At 48.5% G+C, this 15559-nt stretch overlaps 6 protein-coding genes and 1 non-coding gene across 7 annotated transcripts; 5 read left to right on the top strand and 2 right to left on the bottom strand.

The window, feature by feature from the left end:
* Positions 1–1028: 1028 nt before the first annotated feature.
* Positions 1029–1334, top strand: MGYG_03215 (hypothetical protein; the record flags this gene model as incomplete). The annotated part of the gene is made up of 1 exon (XM_003175646.1): positions 1029–1334. The coding sequence occupies one exon, from the start codon at positions 1029–1031 to the stop codon at positions 1332–1334; it is 306 nt and encodes a 101-aa protein (XP_003175694.1).
* A 1143-nt stretch (positions 1335–2477) lies between these two features.
* Positions 2478–3894, top strand: MGYG_03214 (epoxide hydrolase 1; the record flags this gene model as incomplete). The annotated part of the gene is made up of 3 exons (XM_003175645.1): positions 2478–2799; positions 2857–2984; positions 3043–3894. 3 exons carry the CDS (start codon positions 2478–2480, stop codon positions 3892–3894), a joined length of 1302 nt encoding a protein of 433 aa, XP_003175693.1.
* Positions 3895–4429: 535 nt separating this feature from the next.
* Positions 4430–5672, top strand: MGYG_03213 (hypothetical protein; the record flags this gene model as incomplete). Its single annotated transcript, XM_003175644.1, has 3 exons — positions 4430–4531; positions 4616–4693; positions 4758–5672. 3 exons carry the CDS (start codon positions 4430–4432, stop codon positions 5670–5672), a joined length of 1095 nt encoding a protein of 364 aa, XP_003175692.1.
* Positions 5673–8108: 2436 nt separating this feature from the next.
* On the top strand, positions 8109–11099 carry MGYG_03212 (phosphate metabolism protein 7; the record flags this gene model as incomplete). The annotated part of the gene is made up of 6 exons (XM_003175643.1): positions 8109–8138; positions 8242–8716; positions 8784–9392; positions 9470–9796; positions 9864–10262; positions 10333–11099. The coding sequence occupies 6 exons, from the start codon at positions 8109–8111 to the stop codon at positions 11097–11099; spliced, it is 2607 nt and encodes an 868-aa protein (XP_003175691.1).
* A 526-nt stretch (positions 11100–11625) lies between these two features.
* Positions 11626–11697, bottom strand: MGYG_10534. The gene has a single exon. It is a non-coding gene; the product is annotated as a tRNA-Trp (tRNA).
* Positions 11698–12026: 329 nt separating this feature from the next.
* Positions 12027–12553, top strand: MGYG_03211 (small nucleolar ribonucleoprotein SNU13; the record flags this gene model as incomplete). Its single annotated transcript, XM_003175642.1, has 3 exons — positions 12027–12048; positions 12120–12215; positions 12291–12553. The coding sequence occupies 3 exons, from the start codon at positions 12027–12029 to the stop codon at positions 12551–12553; spliced, it is 381 nt and encodes a 126-aa protein (XP_003175690.1).
* A 366-nt stretch (positions 12554–12919) lies between these two features.
* Positions 12920–15276, bottom strand: MGYG_03210 (hypothetical protein; the record flags this gene model as incomplete). Its single annotated transcript, XM_003175641.1, has 4 exons — positions 12920–13756; positions 13903–14621; positions 14686–15084; positions 15153–15276. 4 exons carry the CDS (start codon positions 15274–15276, stop codon positions 12920–12922), a joined length of 2079 nt encoding a protein of 692 aa, XP_003175689.1.
* Positions 15277–15559: the final 283 nt, after the last annotated feature.

Below are 15559 nucleotides of genomic sequence, written 5' to 3'. Positions count from 1 at the left end.
TTCCCTCCCTGGCCGATGGATGGCGAGACAAACAGGCTGGAAGTGGACAGACATTTGCTCTGTCCAATAATGTAGGCTGTACCTCGCGCTGGTTGCATAAGTATATTCCCGGAGAGCTTCTGGTAGGATAGGATGGAGACACCGTCAGATTCTTGCAGGGCTATCCCTCCTCTTCTACTTCTCACACTGAGACTTTCGGCTCTGCAGCTGTGAAAAAAATCAGGCGGATGGATGGGGACTAGCGGGGACTGAAGATACAGTGGTGCGAACGAGACATTTATGCTTCAAAACTGTTCCCTTTAGTTAGCTCCAGCTGGTGGTTTTGATTGACTCAAATGAAGTTTCTCCATGCAACTTACTTGCCTTAGTGTGCCCCGGTTAACCTCGTTATTGGCATAACTAGTTAGTTATATAAATTCGAGTTTGCCATGCGATGCTTCAAGTTCTCTGCAATCTAAACGCCACTCAAACAGGAATGGAAAATTGCCCGGTCCACGACTTGATTACAGCCTTCGGTTTGTTACAGGTAATGCTCCTCTTCAGAGACGTCCCTAGTATCATCATACCCCCTTCCTTGTCTATACTGGATGAATTGGCCTCGCCAAGCTGGTGCATCTCTGGTGCCCATTCAGTAGCCGGGCATTGCTCGGTCTGTCAAGCAGCCAGTCAATATCCGCTGAAGAGCCACCACCCAGACAGGCCCTCAGTATGAGCATCAAAATTAGGGATCAATTTTCTTTCCTTAACTCCTTTACACTTCGAAAACCTGCATATACGCTGTTATAGCCAATAGTGCCTATATACGTAATGCATGCCTGGATTAACAAATGGGCGTTTTAAAGGGTTGACGGCAAGACGCGATATCGTCGATCAAAGCTAACGGTGCAGCAAGCTAGGCGAGCCTGATGCAGGCAATAACCGTGTCTTGTCGTTCTTTCTTTTGATTTTTCCATTTCTGCCCTTCATTCGTGGCAATCGGGTGCATTGCCAGGGCTGTATTGGACATGGTGGCAGCCAGCACTTTTTGGATGAGTCGATTAACTACTCCACAGGTCCTGGATGGTGAGATGCGCGATGTATGGGAGGACCCCGGTCCAGCTATCACTCTCCGTGCAAGGGACAGGGGTACTGATGCATCTCACGATCGAAGATGGAACAACCAAGTGTCGTCGTCTCCTTTGATTCTTCCTCAAGATGTCAAGCTTCAACTTGATATCGAACGAAACGAGGATGGGGGACCTCGCGGAGATATTCACGTGATATGTTTAGTCATCGAAAGAAGCAACAACCGCAAGACTTTTGAAAGACGGCTGGAGACCGTGGACGGACGGTGAACGCTCATCCCATCGACGCCATGCATGCATAGCACAGAGAACGCAATGGCTTCACTTGCTGTCTGGGATCCCTCAGCTGACAGGCTCAAGCCGGGACTGTTTCAAATTGAGGGTGGCTTGCGGACTCCAGCTGCAAGATGACCGACTGACAGCCTTGCTAGAAACTCGACTCTCTAGCCGCCAGCCTTTGGTCGCTTCAGTTACGGGCCATGCGGAAAGACCTAGTCATTCTTTCGGCCTCGGTGACCTCTCCGTTGACCCAGCTGATATCTTGTCCTTTTATATCTACATCTCCTGGAAGATATGGTCATCAGTGTGATAGCCGACTCTCCGGACCGGGGCCGTTTTAAGAACGGCTATGCTCGATATCAAGCAAGACAAAGCTGTGTAGAATCACAATGCTTTGAATGCAGCTCTGCTCTTTTGCAGGAAAACAGGACCCGAGTCCATTATCACTTCAATCCACTCCCTAAGCTCCTGCGCCTTTCTTAAGCCCTCCAGCATTGAATCTTCAGAACAAATATACTGAGTGAATTACGCAGCAGTTATTTTTTGACCACGCACCAGGAGGAGTGTCTTTTGTCTTTCCTTTCTAGGCCCTGTTTAGAACAGTAGCGTCGCTTCACTCTTATGGCGTAGATTATTCGATGGCATCTGCCGTGTGCGGCTCGGACTTCCCGGTCTTCCTTATCGTATTTTGATGATAGCCAACGCCATCTCTGGGGCTCGAACATCCCAACTAGATATGCAAGTAAACGACCCCTTAAGCGTGGAAGGTTATGGTAGACATAGCCATAGCTTATCTTCCGTCTCCTGGAATACGGGAATTGCGGCTCTGCTACCTCAACACTGCTGAGCAGTAGCTAACATCACTCTATGTAGCCATATCTCCAGCTCGTCAGTTCAGCTGAGTTCTTTGCTCTATAACTATGTGTTTATCCTGACTAGTTGGCTGTTGTTCACGAAGGCGTCTCAATCTCTGGTTAAACAGCCTAGAACGAGCCGAGGTTCGTTGTCCTTGGCGTATGGACACAGCTGCTTCAAGGCAGAAACGTTTCTCTTTCCATAGATTCATCTTCAGATGTTCAATGCCAATACTAAATGCTCCAAATTGATGAGAAACGTGAGAGTTATACCCTAAACATGAGCACTGTCAAGCCGTTCAAGATATCTGTTCCAAATTCGCAGCTAGAAATATTGCGGAAGAAGCTAGATGTCACCACCTTTCCAGATGAACTAGACGAGTCCAAATGGGACCTAGGTGCACCCTTGGGGGATATAAAACGCCTAACAGAGTATTGGAAAGAGAAATTCGACTGGCGGGAAGCAGAGAGGCGGCTTAATGAGCAGATGCCTCACTTTACGACCGATGTGGAGGTAGCAGGATTCGACAAGCTGAATATACATTTTGTTCATCAGAGAAGCGAGGTAGCCGGTGCAATCCCTTTACTCTTTCTCCATGGCTGTGAGTATATGGGCGTAATTTGCATGTTCCCTCAAACAAAAGCTAATATGTTTCTAGGGCCTGGGAGCTTCCTCGAAGTCTCAAAGTTGTTGCCTCTGCTGACGGCTGGAAATGAGAGCCGGCCTGCCTTCCATGTAGTGGCACCGTCTCTCCCAAACTTTGGTTTCTCAGAAGGAGTTAAGAAGGTATCACCCCCTTAACTTGGCTGCTCAGTTTCGAGTGTTCTCCTGACATTCGAGCTAGAGAGGTTTCGGTCTTGCGCAGTATGCGGAAGCTCTGAATGCAGTGATGATGACATTGGGTTATGATAAATACGGTATGAAAAAGGCCATCTATGCCATTGAAACTCCAAGGCTACAAACTTATACAGTTCTCTATCATATAGTGATACAAGGAGGGGACTGGGGTGGTATAATCTCCCGCGTCATGGCGAAGCGTTACCCTTCACATGTGAAGGCAGTGCATACCAACTTTCTTATCCTCCCACTCCCCTATCCGTGGAAGAGCCCTGTATTGTTCCTTAAATCACTGCTTACAATACCCTTTTCGCGCAAAGACCAGGCGAAACTCGCCGTATCTAAGAACTACGTGACCCATGGTAACGGGTACATGGCTCAGCAGGGCTCTTGTCCTCAAACGCTCGGGTACAGCCTCCATGACAGTCCCGTTGGCCTGTTAGCTTGGATATACGAGAAGTTACATTCCTGGACAGACTCCTATGCCTGGACTGAAGATGAAGTCCTGACGTGGGTTTCAATATACCTCTTCTCTCGCGCGGGGCCTGCTGCTTCAACTCGAATCTACTATGAATTCAACCACCCTCCTCCCAGACCCGGAAATCTTTCTAGTGAAGAGGTGGCCAGCTGCTATTCTCCTGATGTGAAATTTGCTGTTGCATATTTCCCTCGCGAGATACTTGCATTCCCTATGCTATGGTGTCGGTCTATTGGCGACCTAGTGAGGGAGTCTGAATTTGATAAAGGCGGCCATTTTGCTGCCTGGGAGGTTCCAGACATTCTGGCAGCAGATATCCAGGGATTCTTTGGGAAGGAAGGCCAGGCCTACAGCATAGTTGCTGGAGCAGATGGATACTAACTTCTTTTGTCCCAATCCTTGCATTCACTGCGTAGCCTGTAGATACTGGCCCCATATGTATATATATATATATGTCAATCTCAAATAATAGTACATATAAAGTCTAATTCAGAGTGACCAATTCTTAGATTAGTATCAGCTTTATCTAGAGTGAGATACTCAACATATTATAAGAGCATATTCCGCAGCGCTTGTAGAAAAAGTGAGAGTAGCTAACGTCACGCGAGGTGACACGCTCTTTCTTCTATAACGACCACCAACCGTGGATTCCACCCCTCATTTGGCTTAAACGTGTGAACAACCATCAGCTTCACTAAGACTCTTTAGAACCCAATATTTCTCTGTTAATGCTTAGTACGAGGTGTACTATCTCCCAGAGGTATAGCAGAGGTGAACTGAAAGCAAAGGCTAGAGCTTTATCCCTTTGCGTATTGAAAGTGAAGCATCAAAAGAGCTGGCGCTCTTCTACACATTAAGGAAGAGAACAAATATTATTCCCTAGTGAACAACAGTTCACGCGGAATAACTGATGATAATGTCTCAACCAACTCCTTATCGAAGGGGCTTTAATAGATTCACCCTAGAGCCTGAAGTTGGACCTGTGGAGTTTGAGATGGCTCTAGATATAGAAGAGCAGGTACGTTATATTCAGCGCTAAAAGGGCCGATATATCAATTTCTGGGTATTTAATTAACCGTTTGGCTTCCTTTATTGGGTATAGGCGCGTGCATCAGAGCTAAACAAGCTGCAACTACGGGGCAGTTGGGGTGAGATAGACCATAACTCTGATAAACATGAGGTTGGCATTGCTTCTTCTCCGATGCGGTGCTATATATAGATCGCTAATGTTGCAGATATTCCAGAGAGGACGAAATGGCAGAAGTACACTCGTACTGGAGAACAATCCCGAGCCCCTTTCACCGAGGAGACTCAGCCGTATATCACCAAACCCGGAATTCAGATTTCCTCCAGAGTCATACTATAAAAATGTAACGGGAGCCGAGGACATGGATCCCATGAAGAAATCCCCTCAGCTCAGCCGGGAAAGCATTGACAATCATGGTCAGCCACAGACACCGTCACCTGGATACACTAGCAAAAGTGGCCAACGGTACTCTCATCACCGTTTTATATCAGAAGCAGAAAGCTACACGGCGCATTGGGAGAACAGTATTCTCTATGACAAGGACACAAACACGCGGGTATCTTCGCCCAGTTTCTCCCAGCTGCGGTCAGGGTATAGATCGCCATACTTAGGGCCGGTTGGTTGGACAATACCATCCAAATACTATAGTATGACCAGAAGAAGTTCACGAAGAGCTCTGAACGCAAAGGAAGCTAGAAATGGCGAAAATCACATTTCTTCTGTCGACCCAAACACCGGTTCACCCAGGGAAAGGGTTAGAAAGAGGAATACACCATACAGCTGTCGTGCGTCGAGGCCGTTCTTAATATATCAAGATCCAGAATGGGTAGCTCCACCTCGCGGAGTTACGGACGCGTACTTCGACAGTACAGCAAGCGATGACAAGGAGAACAGTGTGCCTGACGAAATTGAATTCGCCCATGACGGTGACGTGCTTGTTGGCGAACGCAGCATGGAAATCCAAGTTGAGAGGCCAACAGAAGCAAACGGCAGCAATGGTGATGGAGACGATGAGATGGATATCGATGGTAATGAATTTAGAATTACCCCAATTCGGCCAGCAAGACAGGAGGAGCCACGATATCGACATCGAAGAAACACTAGCTCTATGTCTTCCTCTTCGATATTTTAATTTTGAGAGTGCCCGCTCTAGACCCTCGATTTCTCTAACAGCCGCAACAGTCGCAACTATATATCACAGTTCGCATGCAGGTACAGTTGTACCGGGAAAAAAGCAAGCAAAGTACCCATTGCACATCGGCCTGAAGAATCAATTCCGCTGAGATGGGCGTTTAAGGCTGGCTGAGGTATCACATAACGGTAATGGCAATTGTGCCTCCCGCTTTAAAAGGAATTATCCGTTCTGTTTGATCTCGAGGAGCGTAGTTTTTGCAACAGACTTAAACAAGCAGACAGGGACAGTGTAATTTAATAATATAAATAGACATGAGGAACCGGTGGTTATGAGAGCAATATCTATCTATCCTATGGCGTAGTTTGACGAACTCGAGAGAATTCACGTGGAGTTGTAACTTTCTGTTGATGCACCAGCCACCTGCCTTGTTGCTTAACTGCCTAACTATGCCTAGCCACAATGCAGGCGATGCCGTCGTTCACCATAGAATATATTATTACAGCTTGGGGGATGGGGGATCCAAACTAGGAGTATACACACACCAGAACCTGGCTTCTTGACAAGCTTGTGTGACCTCACCTTCTTGCTCTTCAAGCTCCCTATTGAAGTTCATTTTGATCCAACATTTCCTGAAATACTTGATTTTTCGCCTCTTTACTAAATAAGATAGGGCTGTGCTAATAAACTGGGTAGAAGGATAACTCTACCAGCTGCCGAAAGGACAAACTCTGCTTTGTAACCACTCTGTAGGTTAATGGGATCTCCGAGAGCATTGGAGCAATAGACTACCTCCCTAGCTCGTTGGAACGTCGCTTCAGATGTCAACACCGTAGAGGGGTCAAACCGCAAAACAGGACCTGGCATTATTACATGCTGCGATATCCATGCATTTCATGGGGTTTACTCCGTAAGCATATACAGTACTCCGTAAAGGAATGCAGATCTCAGCAAAGCTTTGCTACAGAGACATGGCGGCTACTGAGGGCAACCTAGCTTCCCTTCCGAGAGACACGGAGTTGCTTTGAGCTTCACCGCCGCCGTGTCGCCTGATCAGCTAACTTAGGTAGCTAGCAAGGAGGGAACTTCCCTGACACTTCGGTTCAAAAACTGGTTACAGCCCGCTTCACCTCCTTTTGGCCACCGGCGCCAATTCCCTCCCATAAGTATCCTAATCCACGAGCGGCGACGGATATACGTTGTCTAGCCAACGCTACTCCGTACACCGTCTGCTTGACGGTAGGTAGCGCATCAACGACGGATTGCCGAAGGTACTCCGTAGAAAGAGAGAGCACATAGCTTGACTAGCCTCGCCGCCGCTGACGCTGCTGTGGATGCTGCTAGAGCTCCGGAGGCTGGGCTGGGGCGAGGATCTGCGCAACTGGGCGTGGTTGTGGTTTGTGCGTGAGTTGGTGACTGGCCGTGAAAATTCGCTGGGAGAAGCGACGCATGCGCCTCCGCTCGACCCGGAGTTATCCTCCGAACGGATTGAACAAGAAGCGCATCGCTTCGCCGACTGCTCTGTAGCCGTGTATATACGGAGTATACGTCTTGGTATTTTTATATTTATTATACGGCGGTTGCTAATGTGCTAGCAAAACCATGTCCAGGTCGTTTCAACGTGTTTCAAGATGACGTAAGAGGCAGCTTCGGGCGGGTGCCACAGATGTGCAGCAGGTGTGCAGCAGGTGTGCAGAGGTACTTCTCTTGGCTACCCAAATGTGGTGTGACCTGCAAGTACCACCGCATCACGTCACCATCGCCGCTGCATCTGTGGGTGTGGCTGGTGCTGACTTATCTAAGCATCCCCTGGCCCGCCCTAATTTGCCACATCTTACCCGATCAGGACTAGCGCCACCCCTGAAGAACGCGATCTTGCATAAACACGGGAGGAAGTTGGCTTTTTGGTGACAGCAAAGACGGCGAAGACAGCGAGACAGCGAGGGCCAGTGAAGGAGCCAGTGACGGCCAGTGGAGGGCGGGCGGGCGTGTTACTCGCTGCTATCGGCTTGTTTCCTCATGCTGTCCGACGCAGTCGTCGATGCCTGTCAGGATGAGCAAGAGACCAGAGGAGGAAGCAGAAGGAGAGAAGCAGCAGATGAACAACAAACAAAATAATAATAAATAATAATAAAAAGAAAATAAAAAGTAAATCGGCGAGCTCGTCCGAAAGAGGAAAGCACGTCTGCAGCTCTCTCGCTAGTCCCAAACTAGGAAGCTAAGCAGGACCAAGGATGGCCCAAACTTCGATCTCCTCCTTTTTCCCTCTTATTCTGCTGCGTCTGCTGCTTCTGCTTCCTCTTCCTCTTCTCTCTCAGACTCCAACTCGGCTTCACTCAGCTTCCACCAAGTCGACCCATCGCACCGACAAGGAGAAAGATACACCTCAAGTCCGGATCACTCGCTCGCTCGAGTGTCGTCTAGGTCCTCGCAGCCATGGACTCTCTCAATGTCTTCGCGAAGCGCGTGCGTCTTGATCCTTCCACTCAAACCACCCCCCCTGCGCTGGCCAGAACGAGGTTCAGCGACCCTGCAGATGCGATGGATAGCTAACATATGCGACTAATAGGAAGAGGAGAAGCCCAGCGAGAGCTCGAACTCGCTGTCGGGCATCGTCTCGACCCTTGTTCCCACCCTCATCATCTCTGCTGTGATGGTGCTGTTGTTCCTGATCTTGCGCCGAAGCCAGCGTCGCCAGTACATTCCCAGAACATATATTGGAGCTCTGCGTCAGCATGAGCGCACTCCCGAGCCTAGTCCCGGCCTCTTTGGCTGGATAAAGTCTATGAGCAAGCTGCCAGATACCTATGTCTTGCGCCATCAGTCTATGGACGCCTACTTGCTGCTGCGGTACCTCAAGATCTCAGTGGCTCTCTGCTTCTTTGGATGTCTGATCACTTGGCCCGTGCTTTTCCCCGTCAACATCACCGGTCATGGTGGCCGTCAGCAGCTTGATATGCTTGCCATTGGAAACGTGAGCAACAAGATTCCTGGAAATCTCAACAGGTACTATGCTCACTGCTTCGTTGCTTGGGCTTTCGTCGGTAAGTTTACGACCATCTGCATGCCAACCGCTACTATAAAGGTGCAAGCTGAGCTAACTGCGGGCAGGATTTGTATTCTGGATGGTCACTCGCGAACTGCTTTACTTCATCAACCTGCGACAGGCTTACTTCATGTCCCCAGTGTATGCTGAGCGCATCTCCTCCAGGACAGTGCTTTTCACCTCGGTACCAGAAGACTACTGCGACGAGGCCAAGATTCGTGCTATGTATGGAAACGACAAAGTCAAGAACGTCTGGCTCGTCACTGATGTCAGTGAGCTCGAGAAACTTGTCGGAGAGCGTGACAAGGCTGCCATGCGCCTCGAAGGTGCTGAGACTAAGCTCATCAAGATGGCCAACGTTGCTCGCGGCAAGGCTATGCAGAAGGGAGGTGAAGTGGAGACTGACCCAGCTTCTCAAGGAAATGTTGGTGAAGCTGAATCTGGCTCCGTTGCCGCCCGATGGGTCAACGCAAGTCAGCGACCTACTCACCGTCTCATGCCCGTCATTGGCAAAAAGGTCGACACCATCAACTGGGCTCGTGAGGAGATTGGACGTTTGACCCCCGAGATCGATAACCTGCAGCGCAACCACATGAACGGACAAGCCAAACGTGTCTCTGCCGTTTTCGTTGAATTCAAGACTCAAAATGACGCCCAGGCTGCTTACCAAATGTGTACGTACCGATCTCAAGGTTTTTGTACCTGGGCGGGAGGATTTATACGACTAACCTTAACTCTCTTCCTTTTTTAGTGGCTCATAACCTTCCGCTACACATGGCTCCTCGCTACATCGGTATTAACCCAACTGACATCATCTGGTCTAACTTGCGTATCAAATGGTGGGAGCTCATCATCCGCTATGCCGCCACGATTGCTGCCGTTACCGCTCTCATCATCTTCTGGGCTATTCCCGTTGCCGCTGTCGGTGCCATCTCAAACATCGACTATTTGATGGAGAAGGTCCCATTCTTGAGATTTATCGGCAAAATTCCACCCGTGATTCTTGGTGTTGTTACTGGATTGCTCCCTACTATTTTGCTTGCCGTCCTCATGGCCCTGTTGCCAATTATCCTCAGACGTAAGTTTTGAATTCTGTACTCACTTACCTACAATTCCACTTTTACTCACATGGCCATCTAAAACAGTTCTCGCCAAGATTGGAGGATGCCCTACCAAGGCTGCTGTTGAATTGCGCACCCAGAACTTCTATTTTGGATTCCAAGTCGTTCAGGTCTTTTTGGTGGTCACCCTGTCGTCCTCTGCTTCCAGCGCTGTCAGCGACATTATCAAGAACCCTACCTCTGCTCCTGGTTTGCTCGCTCGAAGCATCCCGACCGTCTCCAACTTCTACATCTCCTATATCATCCTTCAAGGCTTGACTTTCAGTGCCGGTGCTCTTCTACAGATCGCTGGTTTGATCATCTCCAAGCTCTTGGGCATGATTCTGGACAACACTCCTCGAAAGATGTACACCCGTTGGTCCACCCTCTCCGGTATGGGATGGGGCACCATTTTGCCTGTTCTCACTAACCTCGTTGTCATTGGTATGTCCAAAGACCCCCCTTCCTGTATTGCAAGTCGCTTGTAAAACTCACTTAACTAACATTTACCCAGCCATCACCTATGGAGCCATCGCCCCCTTGGTTCTTGGATTTGCTACCGTTGGCATGCTCCTCTTCTACCTCTCTTTCCGTTACAACCTCCTATATGTCAACGACACCGACATTGACACCAAGGGCATGATCTACCCACGTGCTCTTAAGCAGACTCTCGTTGGCTGCTATCTCCTCATTATCTGTTTGATCGGCCTTTTCGCCATTGGTACTGCTGCCGACAGAGCCGCCACCGGCCCCATGATCCTTATGATCATCTTCTTGGTTTTCACCGTCCTTTACCATATCTCTCTTCTCAACGCTGTCAACCCACTTCTTAACTATCTGCCAAAGAACCTCGAGGCTGTCGAAGACCAGCACCAGGCTCTTCTCGCCCAGAACAATGGCCAGGCTGCCCACAACGGTGATGCCGAGAAAGGAGATGTCCGTGGCGTTACTCACGAGCCAAACATGGTCTCTAAGTTCTTCGGAGTTAACAAGTACGAGGGCTACGAGCAGCTCCGCGAACTCGTCCCCCACGGCGCCTATGACACCGAGTACCCAGCCGAAGTGGCGAGAAACGCATACTACCACCCCTCGGTCACTGCTACCGCGCCACTCCTCTGGATCCCCCGTGATGACGCCGGTGTCTCCCGCCAGGAAGTCATTCACACCAGCCGTTTCATTGGTATCACCGACGAAGATGCCTTCATTGACAACAAGGGTAAGATTGGCTGGGACGAAGAGAAAGGCACTCCTCCTATCCAAGAGGAGAAGATCTACTACTAGACGCCCTCCATGGTTAGTTTTGGTTAGGCCTAGATAAACGTTACTCACCATCCCCGTTAAACCCCGATAATCTTTTCCTTGCTTGTTTTCCTTTGTTTGGGTCTTGATTCCTGGTCTCTAACGGCTGCGGTTTTCTGGACGAAGTATGACGCTAATGTTCATGGCGACCCTGATGTGGCTTGAATGTTTTTCCTTTTCTCCTTGATACCCTATACCCCCCGAAAATCAAAAGTAAATTGAAATAATTGGAGATGGAAGCTGTGAGGCCTGTCTGTGCGAATGCAACTGTGAGGTGAAGCTCTATGTTTAGGTAGCTGTGTTTTTTTGTCGTTGGTGTTGAGCTGTTAAGTAACGTAATAGTTAATATACTTAGTATCATTCTTGCCTCTGGACGCAGCCTCTATTTTAAAGCACCTCGCCGATAGACACAGCGTAATAATAACCACCCCCAACGTATCGTTGAAAATACTAAGTCGTCTTGTCAAGAAGACCAAAAAAACAAAAAAACAAATGAAAGCAGACTAGATGAACCCGGTGCGAATTGAACGCACAACCTTCAGATCTGGAATCTGCTGCGCTACCATTGCGCCACGGGTCCGCTTTTCATGTCAAACTTCTCGGCCGCGGTGCTAATTATCCCACTTAAAGTTAGGGTAAGTCACATGTAGATTATGTCATATCATTATGTCATCATGCATATCTTTAAAGCTAAAAGTAAAAAAAAAAAGCTCCCCGAGAAAAAGCACAACCTCGACTTTTTCAACTTCAACTAATAACCGATACCACGAAGTAAGCTTACCTCGCACGTTGATAAGTAGCGCTTACGAGCCGCTACATGTGAAGAAACAAGACTCCGGGCCTTGAGAAAACTGATTGCGACGCATCCCTTTTTTAACACGCAAATTTAAACACGGGAACAAGTTCAACATGGCGAATGAACAATCAGCAGGTAAGCAGTCACCAGCTATTCATTCTCTCAATGGAAGACATCCCAGCCACTAACTACTACTGCCTCTATAGCCTGGCCCATCGCAGATGAAGCTTTGACTACTGAACTGCTCGACCTCGTCCAGCAGGCCTCTCACTACCGCCAGCTCAAGAAGGGTGCTAACGAAGGTACGCACAATACAAACCTGGCAAATTTTTTTCACAGCGTTGTTCGTGCCCATAGCTAACGTGTTTCACTTACAGCAACCAAAACCCTTAACCGCGGAACTTCCGAGCTGGTCATCCTCGCCGCTGATACCAGCCCTCTGGCCATCTTGTTGCATCTCCCGCTTTTGTGTGAGGATAAGAATACTCCTTACGTCTATGTGCCTAGCAAGGTTGCGCTGGGCCGTGCGTGTGGTGTCAGCCGTTCTGTGATCAGTGCCAGCATCACTACCAACGAGGCGAGTGATTTGCAGGCGCAGATACTCAACATTAGACAGAAGGTTGAGAGATTGATGATTTGAGTGGGTGATTTGGAGGGATTGGAAAGGTATCTGGTTATTTTGGTTTCCTCTCTTGGGGGGCTAGATGGAGATATCTCTGGGGAGAAGATGAAATGGTTATATTTTGTTGGTGGATTGTAGACTATTAACTGTTGGCTTTTTAACTAAGGTATCTACTTACACCTTCAACTATACAATTGTCATTTGACTGGGGAATCCTTGAATTTAATAATAGGTAAATCATTAAAACATATGCAGGCCAGAAGAGTCAAAATGACGCATAAGGAGTGCCGTGCCATATCTAGAAACACTTATATACCATACAGCATATCAACAAATGTCTATCAACATAGTCAATACGAGCCATCGTCATCGTGCTGTAAAGATCTAAATACACAGACTCTTGTCTCCCCACCAGGACTGTGCAATTCTTCCCCACCAGGCTTTGGGATCAAAGAGAGCCTCCCGGGTGAAGAACATCTTGCATTCAGCAGGCTCGTACACAAACTGCCGAGGGATACGCTGCTTGTCTTCGGTATAGACGGCATTGCGGAAGTTGATGGTACCGTCCTTCCCTCTTTCATGCAACCGGCCCAAGACATAGGAACCCTTGTTATACATCTCGCCCGTTTGAGTCTTGTCCAGTTGGAGCCGCTCTTCATCCGTAGAGAGCTTATCGTAGATATAAGTGGCCAAGTGATGTAAGTATCCGAAATTAAGGACCTGAGCGCCCTTGACACCTCCTACAGCCTGCATAGGGCCGGGCCGAGGTCTGCCACCGACAGCAATGAACTTTACCCCGTGGCGCCTCATAAGGTCAGTGAAGATAGAGCAAGTAGAGGCACAGATGCCGTCGGTGACGATAACTATGTCCTCCGTTTTGAAGGCCTGGGGGGCAATATGAGAGCGGTCACCGTAGCCAGAGACAACGATTCCGCCTCTTTCAGACGCTTCGGTGTTATTGAGGTCCCATAACGTGGGATGTGTGAACATGCCCTGTGGAAGTTCCTCGGGCCCATAAAGGGCGGCCCAGGACGGAAATTTGGAGCCATCAGTATTTGTGTATACGTCAATGTCGAAGATGTCGTTTCTCTGTGTTTTGGCTTCAGGGGCTTTGGGATCCTGGGGGTGGCTAAGGAGATAGTTGATCTTAGAGCCAGTAATATTTAACTGTTCAATGGCACGCATGTTAGAGGGAGTTTCTATCTTTCCCTCAGGGAGGACCTAGATATGATTGTTAACGTATGTCATACAATACTCCTCCAATTACCAAAAGATGACGACGAAGAAGCAGAAGGAGAAGGAGAAGAAGTAACATAGAAATAATATAACAAAATAGAATAGAATAGAAAGGGCCTCGAGAGAATTACCTGCTTGAAGACATCATAGCCTAGGAAGATGACACCGCCTGGATTTCCGCTGACATCAATGATAAGCTTCTTCTTCCTGGTCTTTCTGCAGCCCTCCAAGAATTTCGTGGTGGTCTCACTGAAATCCATGAGAGGCTGCGAGGTATTGGCTTCTCCACCAAAATTTCTGAGGTGCAGAATGGCAGTATTGGAATGCTGACCATCGAGGAAGTAACCCGCAAGGCTGCCGTCTGGAGTTTCATAGTCTGGCTTAGGAACAGGAGGGAGATCGCGGGCAGCTACATGAGCTGGTGGTTGCGAGTTTTGGGATGGAATAGGACCGGCAATAAAGAAATGGTGCTCCTTGTACTTCTCTTCAGCCTTGCCCGCTCGCAAGAGGTCGCCAGAGTTGTCTCTCCCGGTGCAGAACTTTTCATAGAATGAATCACCGTCCGTGACTCCAGTGAGATCTTGGGTGAAAAAGGCGTAGTTTTCAGCCTCCTTCGTAGTTCCGTCCTCATAAACAAGCTTGGTGTTGTCGCCAGTGTAGATGCCATGCCGTGAGCGGAAGGCGCCTAAACTGCTTTCGTTATTCAGAGGGAGGTTGAGAAACATGCCGTTGTAAAGCGCATCTAGATCCTGCTGAAGTCCCTCGAGGGAAGAGTTCTCCATCCACTGTATGGCATCTTGGCCATCAATGGTCTTAATAGCAGGTGCATCGGCCGATTCGCTCAAGTCATCTATCACGTCGGGTTAGCCGGGGAGCCTCCACGAAACAGGTACGGAGACGGTAACGCAACGTACTTTTAGAGTAGAGTTTAGGGAATTTTTTTCCATCATCTGAAAGAGAGACAAGGCTGCCGATCTCAGTGCGACGGAAGATAAAGAAAGAGATAAGGTCTAGTGGGAGCCAGAAATGGCCGTCATGGACGGATCTAACGAGAGACTCCACATCGTTTTGGAATTCATACTCGTTACGATAGCCGCCTCTGACAGCCCGTTCGCGGATCTTTGCAAGACCTCTCTTGAGGTCGGTGGGAGGCAAAGGGTATCCCTCTGGCGGATCCGCCAAAAAGTCCTGGGTAGACTGCCAATCCCAATAAAGGGGCAGTGTGTCAATCAGGCGCAAACCGTCGTTCAGCCGGAAAGGGACTGAAACGAGGCATTCATGAGCAAGGTGTGCAGTGACATTGAATTTATCAGCTATATAATTAGAATGAGCTATTAGCAATTATTATTAGACCGTTCGCCAGGGTTATACATAGACATACCATTTGGATCAAGCTGCTTCTGCTGCTTCTGGGCCTCTGCAACCTGACCACACGGCGCAACAGCGCTAATTATTCCAGCAGTAGAGAGTAAAAGGCCAGCAATGGCCTGGTAAAATCGTACCATGTTCTCTGTCACAGCCCTAGCCAGCAAGTAAGGGTGATGGATATCAAGTGGTTGATCTACACAAATGGGTGAGTGTAGATTGATGAGATGAAAGATATCAAAATATCAATCTAGACAAGGAATGAGTGTAGGTTGACATAAAAGAGTGACTATAGGTAAAAACAAACGAGTGTATATTGAGAGTGGTCGACTAAAACACCTCGGAGGAGGAGAAAGAGGACTTAGAAGAGGGGACGTCAATGGTTTTTAAACACCCATATTCCCCTGGCAAGGCATGAATTTA

Source organism: Nannizzia gypsea, genomic scaffold (genome assembly GCF_000150975.2).
Source record: "Nannizzia gypsea CBS 118893 supercont1.2 genomic scaffold, whole genome shotgun sequence".
Classification (NCBI taxonomy): domain Eukaryota; kingdom Fungi; phylum Ascomycota; class Eurotiomycetes; order Onygenales; family Arthrodermataceae; genus Nannizzia; species Nannizzia gypsea.
Note: the sequence above shows the minus strand (reverse complement) of the source record. Positions and strands in the feature narration are given on the sequence as shown.